Source organism: Protobothrops mucrosquamatus, unplaced genomic scaffold, assembly GCF_001527695.2.
Source record: "Protobothrops mucrosquamatus isolate PMUCROS unplaced genomic scaffold, P.Mucros_1.0 scaffold1422, whole genome shotgun sequence".
Taxonomy (NCBI): domain Eukaryota; kingdom Metazoa; phylum Chordata; class Lepidosauria; order Squamata; family Viperidae; genus Protobothrops; species Protobothrops mucrosquamatus.
In genome coordinates, this window is record NW_015387607.1 from 324,686 (window position 1) to 342,114 (window position 17,429).

Here is a 17,429-nt window from a genome sequence, read left to right on the forward strand (position 1 = left end):
GGGGGGGGGAAGGTTGAGTGGGAACAACCCAAACTACATAGATACATAGAGAGTTATCCTTTATAGCTAAATGGAAAAATTGTAACCGAGAAAAGGTATAGAAAAAGAGAGCTTCAGATTAATATGTACACCTAGCTCTCTCAGAATCCAAAAAAGGGAGAACAAAACTATTCTAGGAACATCAGGGTTTAAATCTTCCACCTGAAAACAAGATGAAGCAGGGACTTCCTTCAAGAGTTTGTGGCATAAATTAAAATGGTTTATAGTGTTGGCCTCATATTCCACAGACAAATATTTTATGATTGCTGCAGTTATCCAAGTCTCTTCCTCCTGTATCATATATTTTGTGTGGACATTTCAGTTATGTTTTACATCCCATGATATCGCAGTGTGTATGACAGAAATATATGCAAATAGTCTTCGCCTAACAAACACAATTGGAATTGGCAGCACTGTCACTAAGCCATCAAGCGAGATATCACCAGACTGTGATTTGTGATTTCACTGCTGGTTTTTCCATTGACTCTGCTTGCGGGAAGCTGGCTGTGAAGTGTGCAAATGGCAATCAGTGACCGCAGGATGTTGCAACTATTGTAAATGTGGGCTGGTTGCAAAGCATCTAAATCTCGATCACATGACCACAGGGATATTGTGACGGTCCAAGTGCAAGTATCAGTCAGAAATTTACTTTTTCATTCCATCATAGCTTTGAAAGGTTGTTAAACAGAGCAGTCATTAAGCAAGGATGACTTGTATACACATACACAGACACCCCTAATCTGTAAATCTTAAATGCCTCTCCTCACAGTTAACAGCTATCAAAGAATTTTCAAAATAGTGTAATTATATAAAAATAATAATAGATTATTTATGAATTTATGAACTAAATTAAAAATGCTTCCCATCTGATATTTTTCAGGCAGGATAATGTTCAGAGAACAAGAATCACAACCCAGCACCTGCAATCCAGAGAAAGCTCCTCCTACAGCAGCATTTATGCCTTCCTTACATGTCATTCAGATGTCCTGGACCTGGAACATTAATATTCCCCATCCTGAGACAACACAGGCATTATTGGGACTAGATTGTTTACAAATTTGTCTTCTATCTGTCCTGAATTTCTTATTGGTGTTAAGGTGGCATAAAACCACTTTCCTTTTGTACTTTGATTGCAGGTGAGTTCTGGGAATGACAACTAGAATATGCCAGTTTGAGGTGTGTATGGGGGGGGAGGTACTTCTAATTGTTAAAAGGGAGATAATTTAAGCAAGGAGAAAATTGGATATGTTGCTTTCTCCCTGTTCTCTGTTTAGAAAGCCACCTTATTTGTCTGTTTAGAAAATCATCTTATTTCTCAATCTTAGTTAAAAGCTACTCCCATCTACACACACACACTCACACTCACACACACAAAGGCCCTACCTAATGGAATAAAGTCGTTTGAAAAAGTTGAACAATACTGTAATGCTGCTTACAAATGTTCACATAAGTTCCTGTGCACCCTTCTAGTCCAGCAAACTAGTTTTCAATGATGGTTAGCGCTTTACAGCAGCAGTCAGTCGGCAATCAGCATATAGGATGTTGCCTTCCTTTGTTGTTTTTCTCATGTAAAAAAGATACTCTAAAATGCAAGCGCAAAGTTCTCGCGGCTGACAACCAGTCCCATCTGCAGTTAATCTGACAACGAAGTTTCTCTTAAAGCTCCTAATTACTCCTAGCGTTCTCTAAGGGAGCGTTCTCTCTTTAATCAAAGTGGGAAACTAGAAAGCCGCAACTTTACTTAAAATTAAACCGCGCGCGTTTAAGAGACCGCGCCTCTTTTTTTCTTCTTAAAGTGAGTGCGGCCAATCACCCGCTTACGCAGGACCAGATTCGGCCAATCAGCGACTACGTCGTCGCTCCGAGAAAGATGGCGACGTTGCGAACGGCTTAGAGGGGTATGGAGGCAGCGGGTGGATTCTTCCATGGCAAACAGACGGCGGCAAGCGGCGTCGGTAACGGGAACTGAAAAGCCGATCATAACGAGCCCGGCGAGGCGGAGCAATAGACGAAGAGCTGCTGTTGAGAGTGCCCAATGTGGCGAGAGTCCCTGTAGCGAAAACAGAGCAGAGGGTGAGAAGCCTGCGGAGCCGTTTGTCCTTGGTATTTGCACCTTTCAGCCCAGCTTTGGGCAATGTGGCTCTTCTGCCTGCGCATCACGTTAGCTTCATCCTGAGCAAAAGCACTGGATTCCATGGTTTATTCCCAAGGAATGGTAGCGAGTTTGGAACGCAGCTCTCGCTATCCTATGCCAGCTGGGACTGATGGGAGATGTAATCGGAAGCATCTGGACTTAACCGGAAGCGTGGCGGATCGGGTACCATATTAAAATCCAAAGTCCCTCTCTGTTAACGATCCTTTCCTAATTTATCATACTTGTTTCCCATTATTTCTAGGATCTTTATGCTTTTTCCTACTGGATCTGCAAGTAGGACTTTTAAATAGGGAGTTAAATGCATTGCACTTAAACATTTATGCATTTATTATAGCTTCAGAAAAAATAAAGTTCTTATCGTGTGGGTTTGCAAGATCTCCAAGAATATTATATCTTTGTATGAACTACAAAGTGAAGTTTTTTTTTCTTCAGTTTCTTCTTCAGGAACATTTAAGTTTTGTAGTATTATACAGCTCTTCCACTGTAAGGAGGAAAAACACTATAACAAAACAGTGCTCTCTGTTTCCAACCCTGAAAGGATAGCGTGATAAATGGTATCAAAGACCTCTGAGAAATCAAGCAACTCCAGGAGAATTGCAGTATCCTTGGTTTTGCCAGAAGTTATCCATAAGTAAGATTAATATTTCAGGGCCATGCCCAAGCCTGAAATGTGAATGAAATGGGTTTAGATAATCCATTTCCTCTAGGATTATCTGCAATTGCAGCTCCACCACCTGTTTAACACTTTCCCAAGAAAGGAATGTTTGAAACAGGTTAATCCAGAATTGCTGGATTAAACAAATTAGGATGCATAATCTGGTCTCCCGGGGATAGTAATAGAAGCTTTCACTAATCAGGAGGGATAGGGATCCAGATTGCAGGTGAGGGAGCTGATGTCACACAAAATCCTGTCCCCTTTAACTCAATGTAGGTAGCTGGACAAGCCTTTCTCATTAGGACTTGCTTAGCTGGCATGGAACTCCAAACACTTGGGAACAATTTTGGCCACCAGTTGCCTAGATAATTTCTCATAACTTCCATAGTTTCATTTTACCAAAGCTTATATATACATGTCCATTTTGAATAGGTGTTTTGCTTGTTTTATATTTTTCCATAGAAAGATCTTTGTATAAAACGCCAAAGAGAACTCAGGTGAGCAGATCACGGTTGCCTACTTTCAATTCTCCTACAAATGAAATTGACATGCAACAAGAGATCTTTTGGGATCCTCAGTCACCTACAACATATAAACTAGGTAATTATTGTTATATTTAAAATTTTTCTAAGTAATTTATCTTTCAAAATATGTGTTTACAAACCCTAGAACATCCTAACCATATACAATGCTGAGCTATAGTAACTTATATCTATTAAAAATAACTGTGCAGGTAGTTTATTTATTTATTATTTTCCATTAAAGCATTTTCAAAACAAGGTATATACTTTAATAATGCCATGCTATTGTCTAGGTCTAGGACCAGGCTATCCAAAAGGAAATCTGAGGTTAAATATGCTTGTGTAGCCTTTTAAAGACTTCATTGCTTTACTCTTGGGCTCCCTTCTTCCAGTGTGAAGTGGGTCAACTTTGTGGTGGAACCTCGTTACAAAGCATTCTCCCCAGCTTGTCCTGCCAAGAACTGAGCTTGTTAATTTGCCAAATAGAAATAGGCCTTGCTTTTTTGTTGGATTTTTACTGTCCTTTTTGCTATTTCATGTTTGTCCTTTCTCTAATGGGCTTGTAATGGTAAATGGTATGTTGTATTTGTTTAAGTTTTATAGTTGCCCACTTGACATTGGTGACTGGGTAGCACACACAATTAAAATGCAAACCCCAAAAATTCTCTGGGTTGATTTGTTCAATGATCTATCATTTTGTTTCCTTGGCCCCTCATGTTTTATCAAAAGTCCTCTTCAACACCAAAGTCCAAAGACATCAATATTCTTTCTATTCTACTTCTTCAAACTTTCATTCTATAGAGTTTCACAGGGAATACCATTACTTGCACTATTTTGATCTTTATAGGCATAAGCACATCATGGCATTAGATATCTTTTCCAAGGCTTTCGTGACTATTCTACCTTTTGCTTGGTCCTTTATTGTTCTCTGTTGAACCTAAAAGACAGAAAGTGTTATTGTGATGTCTTCATTATAGGTTCTGGTTGTTAATATTTGTTATCCTTAATGTGGTTGTTTTTAATATTTAATTTTTGTCTTATTTTTGTCATTCTCCTTGAGTTTAATGTATTTCTTCAGTGGGAAACAGCATGCTCACACATTAGCCAATCTTGGCCTGTTTTTAAGGTAGAGGGGCTCTCTTTCTTATTCCAATTCAGCAATGTCTTCTTTTTTTAGGCAACAGTCAAAAGAAACTGACAGTTGGTGGACATACAGTTGAGATATCAGAAATTGTTAATCGAATTGCTCCTCAGGTAATGATTTTCCTAAGATGCAACTCTATAAATTTGGCATTTTGTACTTTCTTTTATGTGAATTTGCTTTTGATTAGAGCAGCCTGTATGTCCAGTAAAAAATAAACAACCTATTTTGAGAAGAAAAAAAAAGATCCATCCCAAAGGTATTTTTTCAAAACTTTTTCAAGTGCAGATGGATTGCTGAATCTTATCCTGATTGGTTTGTTCTCCTATGTTGTGCCATGCTTTCTTTCAATCCATCTTTCAGTCCATATGCATTTGAAAGAGAAAGGTCACTCTTGAAAACAGCAAAGTCCACATTCTGGACAGAGAGGATTGCTGGTGGGAAAGAGGGGTGAAAGAGGCCATCTATGTTAAAATTGGACAGCCCTTTCTCAAGAGGTGGAGGGATATGATACCACCTAGCTCCTGTCTATAATACAATCCTTTCAGCAGTTCCAAGAAGGTTCCACACCCATTTGCATTCTGATTCAGGTCACCCTGAGGGCACAAATAAACCTCCAAGTGGCTTAGCTACTCTCAGAGAACTAATGACTGATCTTCAAAGTGCTAATAACTAGATGACTGCAAGTAATATAAATCCATTCCTCACGATTCAGTCAAAACTGAAGAAGCTTCTTGGATGAGAAGCGAAACATCTTGAAGAAAAAATAAAGTCCAGTTGCCTTTTTAAAAAGCACCTTTGGGAAAATCAAGACCTGGATGACTGAAGAATCTCCATAGATATTTAGACCAGTGTTTGTTAAATTGTTCTGATACTTTTACAGACTCAGTGTCATTCAAGCAAACTTTATTGTTCCACACAAGCTTCTCAGCAGCGGAAGCCCCAAATTGATTCTTGACTGGCAAACAAGCAATTATAAATTGCTTCATTTACCCAAGGATATGCTTAAACTACTAATTTAGATTATCAGATAACGTTCACATCTTGATCCTCCTGAATGTGAGGCATTTGGCTTTACCTTAAGATGATAATCCTTAGAAAAAACATTTGAACAAATTGGAACTAATTTTCATTATATGACTACGGAAAATAAGCCATAGTGGTACAAATGTGCTTGCCATGTTCCTCTTCCAGTTTGTGCTAACATTAAAAAATGGAATGCTGGTTTGCTGATGCTGTTCTAGCGTGGCAGTGGACTTTCCATGCTGCTATAGACCTTAGCAGTGTCCCTGTCCTGCCTGTTTTGACATTCCACATTCAGCAACCACTGAATTATGGGATGTGGAAATGTAAAGGGGCTTTTTGAAATTGTGCTTGGAGGACTGATTCTGCCATAGGACTGGATAACTATGATAGATAGAACCACTTTTTATTTTTTTATGTTCCCCAAAGAGAGTATAGGCCAGGACCCCAGTTTATACTTCCTTTTACCTAACCATCCATCATTGTGGGAAACACTGGTCTCTGAAGGCTCAAGAAGTTGTTTTTTGTACTGGACACATTAGGAGATTTTTTGGCTGCCTGTGTCTGCCATTTTATGGCTGCCCATTGAGTGTGGGCACCAGGAAATACAATTGGGGAGCTCTGTTCCTTGTTGATCTCAGGGAAGAGAAACAGACTGTGCCCCTTCTGCAAAGGTAGTGAAGTCATTCCCCACTGCCTTTGGGACCAAGGATGGCTGGCTTGGAGGAGATGAAGCAGGATGGACGATTTCTTTTCCCAATGACTCATGGGTCATTTTCTGTGTGATGGATAAAGGAAATGCTCTTGCTAAGTTCTTCCCCTCATATCCAATTACTTTAATCACCTGGGACTCCAAAAGGTGACTCTGTACCCAAGGAAAGCTAGCCAGCTGGAAAGAACACATTGGCTTCTATCATGGAGAGATTCAAGAGATGAAAATATGTTCAGTCTGTATGAGAGTCTTTGAGAAGATGGATCTTCATTTTTATAGCCTTGGATCTTCATTTTTATAGCCAGAGAGGATTGCTCATTCAGTTGGTTAGGTGCAACGGGAAAAGGTATCTCCTTGGACACAAAGCACAAGTTTCCTGGGCACTGGGTTATCCCATGGCTCTCTTTTCTCCAGGCCTTTAAATAGATTGAAGGGCGAGGAAGAAGATCATGAAGTGACCCTTCAAAATGATTCCTCTTTCCAAGTCAAAAAGGTCTATAAGACCCTTGTCCAGGGCAACCAGGGTAACCCACAAATTTCCAGGAATGTCAGGCTTGTGGCAAGTATTTCTATTCCAAATGGAATAAGATTATCCAAAAAAGTAGCTAAACTTCTGTTCTCTTATAGAAATCTCCCTCTATTTGGCTATCCTCCATTTTTTTTACATTGTCCAACCTGTAGCATTTGAATAATAAAACAGCTAATTTCATGTAATTGTATTAAAACTAATCACTCAGATACTCTGAGATTAGGTTTGATAGAAGATCAGGATATAAATGTTTGAAAATAGTAGTGTCCACAAGAGAACACGATGATGCCACAATCATCATACATGTGCAATGATATATTTGCAAAAATGCCATGATTATGTTTCCTAATACCTGATAATATGTAAAATGCAGCATATATGTTATAATGTCATCATACATATTTGTCATTTGCCCTCCTGAGGACACTCACTATTGGAAAATTCAGAAATACGTTTAGAATTCATAACACCAAGGTAAATTAGAGAGGTACTATATGTCCATTTAATCAAATTGATAGTGTTTATTCTTACTATTTAGGATGAAAAACCTGCCTGTTATGAAGGATCTCTTCTTGGGCTATGGATTGGTGAAGACGCAATTCCTTGTACTCCTGGAATAACAAAAGTACGATCTAGAACAAAAATAAATATGGCAAGGTATGTTGCAAAACTTGCTATTTAGTTTTTGGAATCATCACAAAACTTCTATGTAGGAAAACCAGAGAACAGTTCAACATAGTGGTAAAGATGCTGAGCTAGAAAGGTGGAGACTATGAGCTCTTCCATTAGGCATGAAAGCCAACTGGGTGACCTTGGGCCAGTCACCCTCTCTCAACTCACAGGGTAGTTTGGGAATGAAAATAGGATGCAGGAGCATCAAATATGTTGTTTTGAGCTGAACAAAGTAAAGGTGGGATAAAAATCAAAATATAACCTGTGTATTCAACCAGCTTCTGATACAAACTTAAATGCTTGTTGCAGTTATAAATGCTGAATTGTAATGATATCAACACATTGCAAACTGCAGACTTTCTGCTTAAATACAAAATCTTACTTTTCAGATAGTCCAGAGAGCAAAACACCAGTTCCAGATGCAGAATTTTTCTGAGTTATCCTGAACATCTAAAGCAACATCAAGAGAGGGGTGAAGAGGGGGTTGAGTGGAACACTAACACTTAAGCCAGGGGTGTCAAACTGTCGGCCTGCAGGCCGGGCGCGTCATCCGGAAGCCACGGCAACCCCATTGCCGGCAATGGCAAAATCGGCCCGATACGTTGCACAACGTCATGTGACGTCGCGAGTTTGACACCCCTGACTTAAGCCATAGTTTCCTTTATACGGCCCTTGTTATCAGTTTAATTATCTTCTGAGTCTCGATTCTTACTTTTAAATAAACTTGTTTTCTTTTAATTTGGGACTCTTTTTTTGCTGGCCTTGGAATTTTGCCAAATTCAAGCTCTGGATCAGCTGGGTTAGTCTGCTCTGTGTTCCCTCAGAGGTGCTCTCTTCTGCTAGTTTCTTGGTTGCAGGCTGGTCATCTTCAGCTTTTGAATCTGAAGCCTCAAACTAATCCTGTTCTGGGCAATGCTAAAATTCATAATTTAGAAAAGCATTAAAATCTTTCAGACAGCTTTTTAGAATATGTTGTATTGTTAGCATTTACTTCCTTTTAAAAATGCTTCAATTTATGTTAAATACTTTGTATTTAAGCATACATTTTGTTCTTTACTGATATTTATGTATAAAATGCTTTGCATGCTCTTTGTTGAAAAATGAAGAACAATTTTTAAAAATTTATTTTTTTGTAGGAGTTGAATCTTATTGTGAAACAATTGATATCTTCCAATGATTATAAAATAGATAAGCCATCTCCAAATATTTTATGTTGGTAATATTTTTTCCGTTGCTTGTTCATGTAGAGTTCATCAATTAAAACACGGAGAAGAGGAACTTATGAAGTTAGCAAAGCAGTTTGATAAAAATCTGATTGATGCAGTCCAAGAACAAAACTTTTTGCAGCCAAATTCTATTCATGTTTCGTCAGCAGCAAAACTATCAACTGAGCATCATATCAAGGTCCAGAGAGAAGATCAGTGGCAATTGATGAATGAACATCCTACAATTAATTCTACTTTGTCCCATGGAATACTTAAGGAGAATGCTGAGATAGTTAAGAGTCCTAAGAGCAGTAGTCAGAAATCCATAGATCTAGATGCTGAAGGGGCACTAAATGACCTTTTTGATTGTTCTACCCAAAAGTGTAGTGGCCAGTTGAGCCAAGGTGTGTTAAACTGTTCCTTGAACACTGTTGTGCAGGATAAGGGTACTATGATGGAGGCAGAGCAGCCTTTGGTTAGTGATAAACCTCAAGGGCAAAGTGCCATGCATCTTAAACAGTATTCAGAATTCCTTCTAACTGAGAAATCTAAAACAACCTCTGTACAAACATTTTCAAGTGTAGAGCTTTCTAATAATAATCCTGACAATACTTTCAGTGATGACAGCTATGACTGGGATGCTGATTTGCTACCTGATGATTCACTTCTCATGCAAATTACTCAGGAGCCTGAATTGATGAAGAGCGCAGAAGATGCTTGTATTTCTGAGGAAAAGGGAGAATCAAAAAAATGGACTGTAAATTCCAAGAAGCCATCTATCGCCCAGGCTGGAGTTTTTCATTCTTCCAGTACCGTACCAGTGTCGTGTGTTTCCATGTCAAACCAAATCATTCAGTCAGAAAAAGCCAAAATTATTCCTTTTCACGAAGATTGTTCACTAAAAACCAACAAGGTGGATTCGTTTTCTAAAACTAGGCAAAACAACACTCTGGACTATAATTTTACTTCAGTGAAATCTGAAAATAGGAATGTCCCTCATGGCCCTTCCCACCTGAAAAATGCTACAAATACCAGTTCTGAAAAAAGAACTTCTGTTTCATATTCTGAACTTGCTAAACTATCAACTGGGAAATTCAAAAACCATGTGCATGGCACAAGCTACAAGGCCTCAGTTGTTTCNAAGCAATGTCGACTGGCGACCCCCAGGGGGAGGGCCTTCTCTGTGGGTGCCCCTGCCCTCTGGAATGAACTACCCCCCGAGATCCGGATGATTCCGGATCTCCTTACTTTCCGCCGCGCCCTCAAGACATGGCTTTTCCAACAAGCGGGCCTGGCCTAGGGAGGATTTTTAAATTGGGTTTCTTAGAAATTTTAATTACAACACTAAAATATTGGTTTTAATTTGGTTTTATTCGGTGGGGTGTGTGGGTTTGTCTTTGTTTTTTAAAAAATGTTGTGAGCCGCCCTGAGTCCTTCGGGAGAAGGGCGGGATACAAATTGAATAAATAATAATAATAATAATAATAATAATAATAATAATAATAATAATAATAATAATAATAATAATAATAATAATAATAATAATGACTGACCTTCAAAGTGCTAATAACTAGATGACTGCAAGTAATATAAATCCATTCCTCACGATTCAGTCAAAACTGAAGAAGCTTCTTGGATGAGAAGCGAAACATCTTGAAGAAAAAATAAAGTCCAGTTGCCTTTTTAAAAAGCACCTTTGGGAAAATCAAGACCTGGATGACTGAAGAATCTCCATAGATATTTAGACCAGTGTTTGTTAAATTGTTCTGATACTTTTACAGACTCAGTGTCATTCAAGCAAACTTTATTGTTCCACACAAGCTTCTCAGCAGCGGAAGCCCCAAATTGATTCTTGACTGGCAAACAAGCAATTATAAATTGCTTCATTTACCCAAGGATATGCTTAAACAACTAATTTAGATTATCAGATAACGTTCACATCTTGATCCTCCTGAATGTGAGGCATTTGGCTTTATCTTAAGATGATAATCCTTAGAAAAAACATTTGAACAAATTGGAACTAATTTTCATTATATGACTACGGAAAATAAGCCATAGTGGTACAAATGTGCTTGCCATGTTCCTCTTCCAGTTTGTGCTAACATTAAAAAATGGAATGCTGTTTTGCTGATGCTGTTCTAGCGTGGCAGTGGACTTTCCATGCTGCTATAGACCTTAGCAGTGTCCCTGTCCTGCCTGTTTTGACATTCCACATTCAGCAACCACTGAATTATGGGATGTGGAAATGTAAAGGGGCTTTTTGAAATTGTGCTTGGAGGACTGATTCTGCCATAGGACTGGATAACTATGATAGATAGAACCACTTTTTATTTTTTTATGTTCCCCAAAGAGAGTATAGGCCAGCACCTCAGTTTATACTTCCTTTTACCTAACCATCCATCATTGTGGGAAACACTGGTCTCTGAAGGCTCAAGAAGTTGTTTTTTGTACTGGACACATTAGGAGATTTTTTGGCTGCCTGTGTCTGCCATTTTATGGCTGCCCATTGAGTGTGGGCACCAGGAAATACAATTGGGGAGCTCTGTTCCTTGTTGACCTCAGGGAAGAGAAACAGACTGTGCCCCTTCTGCAAAGTTAGTGAAGTCATTCCCCACTGCCTTTGGGACCAAGGATGGCTGGCTTGGAGGAGATGAAGCAGGATGGAAGATTTCTTTTCCCAATGACTCATGGGTCATTTTCTGTGTGATGGATAAAGGAAATGCTCTTGCTAAGTTCTTCCCCTCATATCCAATTACTTTAATCACCGGGGACTCCAAAAGGTGACTCTGTACCCAAGGAAAGCTAGCCAGCTGGAAAGAACACATTGGCTTCTATCATGGAGAGATTCAAGAGATGAAAATATGTTCAGTCTGTATGAGAGTCTTTGAGAAGATGGATCTTCATTTTTATAGCCTTGGATCTTCATTTTTATAGCCAGAGAGGATTGCTCATTCAGTTGGTTAGGTGCAACGGGAAAAGGTATCTCCTTGGACACAAAGCACAAATTTCCTGGGCACTGGGTTATCCCATGGCTCTCTTTTCTCCAGGCCTTTAAATAGATTGAAGGGCGAGGAAGAAGATCATGAAGTGACCCTTCAAAATGATTCCTCTTTCCAAGTCAAAAAGGTCTATAAGACCCTTGTCCAGGGCAACCAGGGTAACCCACGAATTTCCAGGAATGTCAGGCTTGTGGCAAGTATTTCTATTCCAAATGGAATAAGATTATCCAAAAAAGTAGCTAAACTTCTGTTCTTATAGAAATCTCCCTCTATTTGGCTATCCTCCATTTTTTTTACATTGTCCAACCTGTAGCATTTGAATAATAAAACAGCTAATTTCATGTAATTGTATTAAAACTAATCACTCAGATACTCTGAGATTAGGTTTGATAGAAGATCAGGATATAAATGTTTGAAAATAGCAGTGTCCACAAGAGAACACGATGATGCCACAATCATCATACATGTGCAATGATATATTTGCAAAAATGCCATGATTATGTATCCTAATACCTGATAATATGTAAAATGCAGCATATATGTTATAATGTCATCATACATATTTGTCATTTGCCCTCCTGAGGACACTCACTATTGGAAAATTCAGAAATACGTTTAGAATTCATAACACCAAGGTAAATTAGAGAGGTACTATATGTCCATTTAATCAAATTGATAGTGTTTATTCTTACTATTTAGGATGAAAAACCTGCCTGTTATGAAGGATCTCTTCTTGGGCTATGGATTGGTGAAGACGCAATTCCTTGTACTCCTGGAATAACAAAAGTACGATCTAGAACAAAAATAAATATGGCAAGGTATGTTGCAAAACTTGCTATTTAGTTTTTGGAATCATCACAAAACTTCTATGTAGGAAAACCAGAGAACAGTTCAACATAGTGGTAAAGGTGCTGAGCTAGAAAGCTGGAGACTATGAGCTCTTCCATTAGGCATGAAAGCCAACTGGGTGACCTTGGGCCAGTCACCCTCTCTCAACTCACAGGGTAGTTTGGGAATGAAAATAGGATGCAGGAGCATCAAATATGTTGTCTTGAGCTGAACAAAGTAAAGGTGGGATAAAAATCAAAATATAACCTGTGTATCCAACCAGCTTCTGATACAAACTTAAATGCTTGTTGCAGTTATAAATGCTGAATTGTAATGATATCAACACATTGCAAACTGCAGACTTTCTGCTTAAATACAAAAGCTTACTTTTCAGATAGTCCAGAGAGCAAAACACCAGTTCCAGATGCAGAATTTTTCTGAGTTATCCTGAACATCTAAAGCAACATCAAGAGAGGGGTGAAGAGGGGGTTGAATGGAACACTAACACTTAAGCCAGGGGTGTCAAACTGTCGGCCTGCAGGCCGGGCGCGTCATCCGGAAGCCACGCCCACCCCATTGCCGGCAATGGCAAAATCGGCCCGATACGTTGCACAACGTCATGTGACGTCGCGAGTTTGACACCCCTGACTTAAGCCATAGTTTCCTTTATACGGCCCTTGTTATCAGTTTAATTATCTTCTGAGTCTCGATTCTTACTTTTAAATAAACAACTTGTTTTCTTTTAATTTGGGACTCTTTTTTTGCTGGCCTTGGAATTTTGCCAAATTCAAGCTCTGGATCAGCTGGGTTAGTCTGCTCTGTGTTCCCTCAGAGGTGCTCTCTTCTGCTAGTTTCTTGGTTGCAGGCTGGTCATCTTCAGCTTTTGAATCTGAAGCCTCAAACTAATCCTGTTCTGGGCAATGCTAAAATTCATAATTTAGAAAAGCATTAAAATCTTTCAGACAGCTTTTTAGAATATGTTGTATTGTTAGCATTTACTTCCTTTTAAAAATGCTTCAATTTATGTTAAATACTTTGTATTTAAGCATACATTTTGTTCTTTACTGATATTTATGTATAAAATGCTTTGCATGCTCTTTGTTGAAAAATGAAGAACAATTTTTAAAAATTTTTATTTTTTTGTAGGAGTTGAATCTTATTGTGAAACAATTGATATCTTCCAATGATTATAAAATAGATAAGCCATCTCCAAATATTTTATGTTGGTAATATTTTTTCCATTGCTTGTTCATGTAGAGTTCATCAATTAAAACACGGAGAAGAGGAACTTATGAAGTTAGCAAAGCAGTTTGATAAAAATCTGATTGATGCAGTCCAAGAACAAAACTTTTTGCAGCCAAATTCTATTCATGTTTCGTCAGCAGCAAAGCTATCAACTGAGCATCATATCAAGGTCCAGAGAGAAGATCAGTGGCAATTGATGAATGAACATCCTGCAATTAATTCTACTTTGTCCCATGGAATACTTAAGGAGAATGCTGAGATAGTTAAGAGTCCTAAGAGCAGTAGTCAGAAATCCATAGATCTAGATGCTGAAGGGGCACTAAATGACCTTTTTGATTGTTCTACCCAAAAGTGTAGTGGCCAGTTGAGCCAAGGTGTGTTAAACTGTTCCTTGAACACTGTTGTGCAGGATAAGGGTGCTATGATGGAGGCAGAGCAGCCTTTGGTTAGTGATAAACCTCAAGGGCAAAGTGCCATGCATCTTAAACAGTATTCAGAATTCCTTCTAACTGAGAAATCTAAAACAACCTCTGTACAAACATTTTCAAGTGTAGAGCTTTCTAATAATAATCCTGACAATACTTTCAGCGATGACAGCTATGACTGGGATGCTGATTTGTTACCTGATGATTCACTTCTCATGCAAATTACTCAGGAGCCTGAATTGATGAAGAGCGCAGAAGATGCTTGTATTTCTGAGGAAAAGGGAGAATCAAAAAAATGGACTGTAAATTCCAAGAAGCCATCTATCGCCCAGGCTGGAGTTTTTCATTCTTCCAGTACCGTACCAGTGTCGTGTGTTTCCATGTCAAACCAAATCATTCAGTCAAAAAAAGCCAAAATTATTCCTTTTCACGAAGATAGTTCACTAAAAACCAACAAGGTGGATTCGTTTTCCAAAACTAGGCAACACAACACTCTGGACTATAATTTTACTTCAGTGAAATCTGAAAATAGGAATGTCCCTCATGGCCCTTCCCACCTGAAAAATGCTACAAATACCAGTTCTGAAAAAAGAACTTCTGTTTCATATTCTGAACTTGCTAAACTATCAACTGGGAAATTCAAAAACCATGTGCATGGCACAAGCTACAAGGCCTCAGTTGTTTCTACCAATAAAAACCGTCATGATCTAAAGACAGCAATTAACCAGGGAAGCTCTGATTGTCCACAACAGACATCCGTGGCAAAGAAAGGCATGTTTTCATTTGATGATTGGAGCGAGCCCAAATTTTCAGATGAAGTTCTAGAATTATTTTGTGAATCGAATACCTCTTGGGGCACCCACTGTAACGATGATGATGACTTGCTTTATCAGGTTTGTGATGATGTAGAAAGGAAAACACAGAGCCAAATGGATACGAAGGAAACTGGAAAAGCTAAATCAATGGCAAAGAGTACTTCCAATTTGGAGCAGAGTCTTTGTCAATCAGGGCCAAGTCAAGGGCTTTCCATTTGCCTGCAGACTGAGAAGAATTCAGGCAGGAAGACTTTTTCGTTGAATCTACCCATCGCAACAAGGAAGAATGAAAATTCTACAAATATGTCTACAGTGTATCAAGGCAGCTTTGCATCTGGAACTGGCCAAGCTACTATGTCCAGTGTGAAGATAAATAATAATAGGCAATGGCAGAACGGCCATGATGTGAGCAAAATAAAAACTAACTGCAATCAGTTATCTTCTGAAAAATCCAAATATATATTCAAAAAGGCCAGTAGTTCCCAAGCTCTTGTTTTGGACCATAAAAATGTGAATGTAGGCAGTCTTTCTGGAACTAACAAGGGGTTGTGGGAAAGCAAAAATGCACCAAACATTCCATTTCAGAAAGTCATGAATGGCAAGCCAGTTGTTAAGAGCACTGATTTTGCACCATCTGAGAAAGGTAGGTGTTGCTGGATTCTTCTCAAAGTAACACAGTTCTTATAAATAAGCCATCTTCACTCATGGAATCCTCTGGGAATCCCTGGATCTTTATAGAATGTACACTGGAACTGCAGCATTAGTTAAACCTGAAGTTTGTTCTGTTCTAGATAGGGTACGATATCTGAATAAAGGCATGTTAGATGAGATTAAGGATGTTTTTTATCCATAATGAATTTCTGTTCCTCTATTGATCAGTTAGACTCCCTGGCGCACCCACTACTGGGGCATGAATATAGTGATTTCTTATAAGGGAAGGGCACTTTGGTATCGTTTGGGCTTTATATTGTAAAAAAAACCTTTGACAAAATGCAGAAATCTTGTAGTAATGTGGGTTCAAGTTTATTTGTGCTATATAACCTAGTTCCCCCCTGTAGCCCCTTTGTTTTTTTTCCATGGTGTATTTTAGTTTTATGGTTTATCTGCCTGACATTAATGTTATCTGTTCTGATCTTTGGATCTAATTTCATTCTGTCTTTTTTTAATCATTCGCAGTATGGTAACAATTATTTAACAAGGTTGCCCAAATCCATGTTTAGAAATGAGACAGTGCAAGTTATACTTACAATTAATAGTGGAAATTTTAATAATTGTTCTTCCTACTCTATAAGTTGGTTCTTGAAGAGGGCAAGATTTTAAAAGTGCCCTCGATACAAGTGACTCCCTCCCATTTTACTTGGTGGATGTTTTTGCAAGAATTAGAGGGCAAGAATTATTCTAACGTATTATTAATAAAGTTCCTCTTACTCCTGATCAGTAGAACATTAGGTACTGTGTAAATGTGGCCACATCAGACTGTTTGCCTTCTCTTTGCAGAATATAAAAGTAGGAGGTGTTCTCAAGAAGAAATTGCACGGAAAAAGCAAGAAGCTCTTGAGCGAAGAAAGTGTAAAATGGAAGCATTGTGCAAAAATGCTGCACCTACCTGAGTACTTTTCAATACAGAAGAATTAATGGCAGGTGGGCAGTGGAGTCATTGTCACTAAAATATATGTCTATATTGAAAACTATTGCCAATTCCTTCACCTACCACTGTCTTTATCCTTCTACAGAATGGCAGTATTAATTGCTTTTGAATTCCCTTCCTTCCCTCCTTTTTGGAAACTTGGTTACAACTGTTTATTTCCCATGAAACATAATGTGTCAATTCTTACTTTGGAATGTTTGAGAAGACCAATATCCCAATTTAATTATATACTGGTCACTTAGCCCGTTTCACACACAACAGTATACTTTAAATTTTGTAACAAACATTTTGTTTATTCTGAGGTCATAAATGACAACATTCCAAGCTTTAAAGTGTGTACCAATAATGTAAACATTTAATAGTGAGCCTTGAATGTAACTCACAGCTTGGATCCATTTTAATTTTGTTTTATCACTACATTACAAAGGAGCTTGGATCCATTTTAATTTTGTTTTATCACTACGTTACAAAGGACTGCTTCTGTAGTAAAGCATGTGGAAGTTTTCTATCATTTATTTATCATTGTAAATTATATACATGCTGTAAATTGTGATTAAACTGATAGCAATTTCTCTGATTATACTCTTCTCTAATATGTCATTAGAACCTAACCAACGTAGTATTCTTACCTCTTCACAGAAGTGAAAGTGATCTGCTCTCTGTTGGAAGTATGCATCAGTGTGTTGGTGACTTCCTAGGCTGTTCTATGCAGATTCCATTCTGTAGCTCGATCTAATACATAGTGGTCAGGGAGATGATAACTGGTCCCTAGTACTTCTGTTATGGGGTCTAGTCATCTTCCGTAAGAAAAAAAATG

General features: G+C 38.4%; 2 protein-coding genes across 2 annotated transcripts; both read left to right on the forward strand.

Annotated features, from left to right (window-relative positions):
* Nucleotides 1-1,964: 1,964 nt before the first annotated feature.
* Nucleotides 1,965-10,508, forward strand: LOC114922955 (ewing's tumor-associated antigen 1-like). Its single transcript, XM_029285214.1, has 6 exons — nt 1,965-2,112; nt 3,312-3,449; nt 4,548-4,624; nt 7,314-7,432; nt 8,695-9,784; nt 10,434-10,508. The coding sequence occupies exons 1-6, from the start codon at nt 1,965-1,967 to the stop codon at nt 10,506-10,508; spliced, it is 1,647 nt and encodes a 548-aa protein (XP_029141047.1).
* Nucleotides 10,509-11,358: 850 nt separating this feature from the next.
* Nucleotides 11,359-17,182, forward strand: LOC107292784 (ETAA1 activator of ATR kinase). The gene is made up of 5 exons (XM_015821906.1): nt 11,359-11,432; nt 11,700-11,844; nt 12,351-12,469; nt 13,737-15,607; nt 16,462-17,182. Exons 1-5 carry the CDS (start codon nt 11,359-11,361, stop codon nt 16,572-16,574), a joined length of 2,322 nt encoding a protein of 773 aa, XP_015677392.1. The 3' UTR covers nt 16,575-17,182.
* The last annotated feature ends 247 nt before the right edge of the window (nt 17,183-17,429 follow it).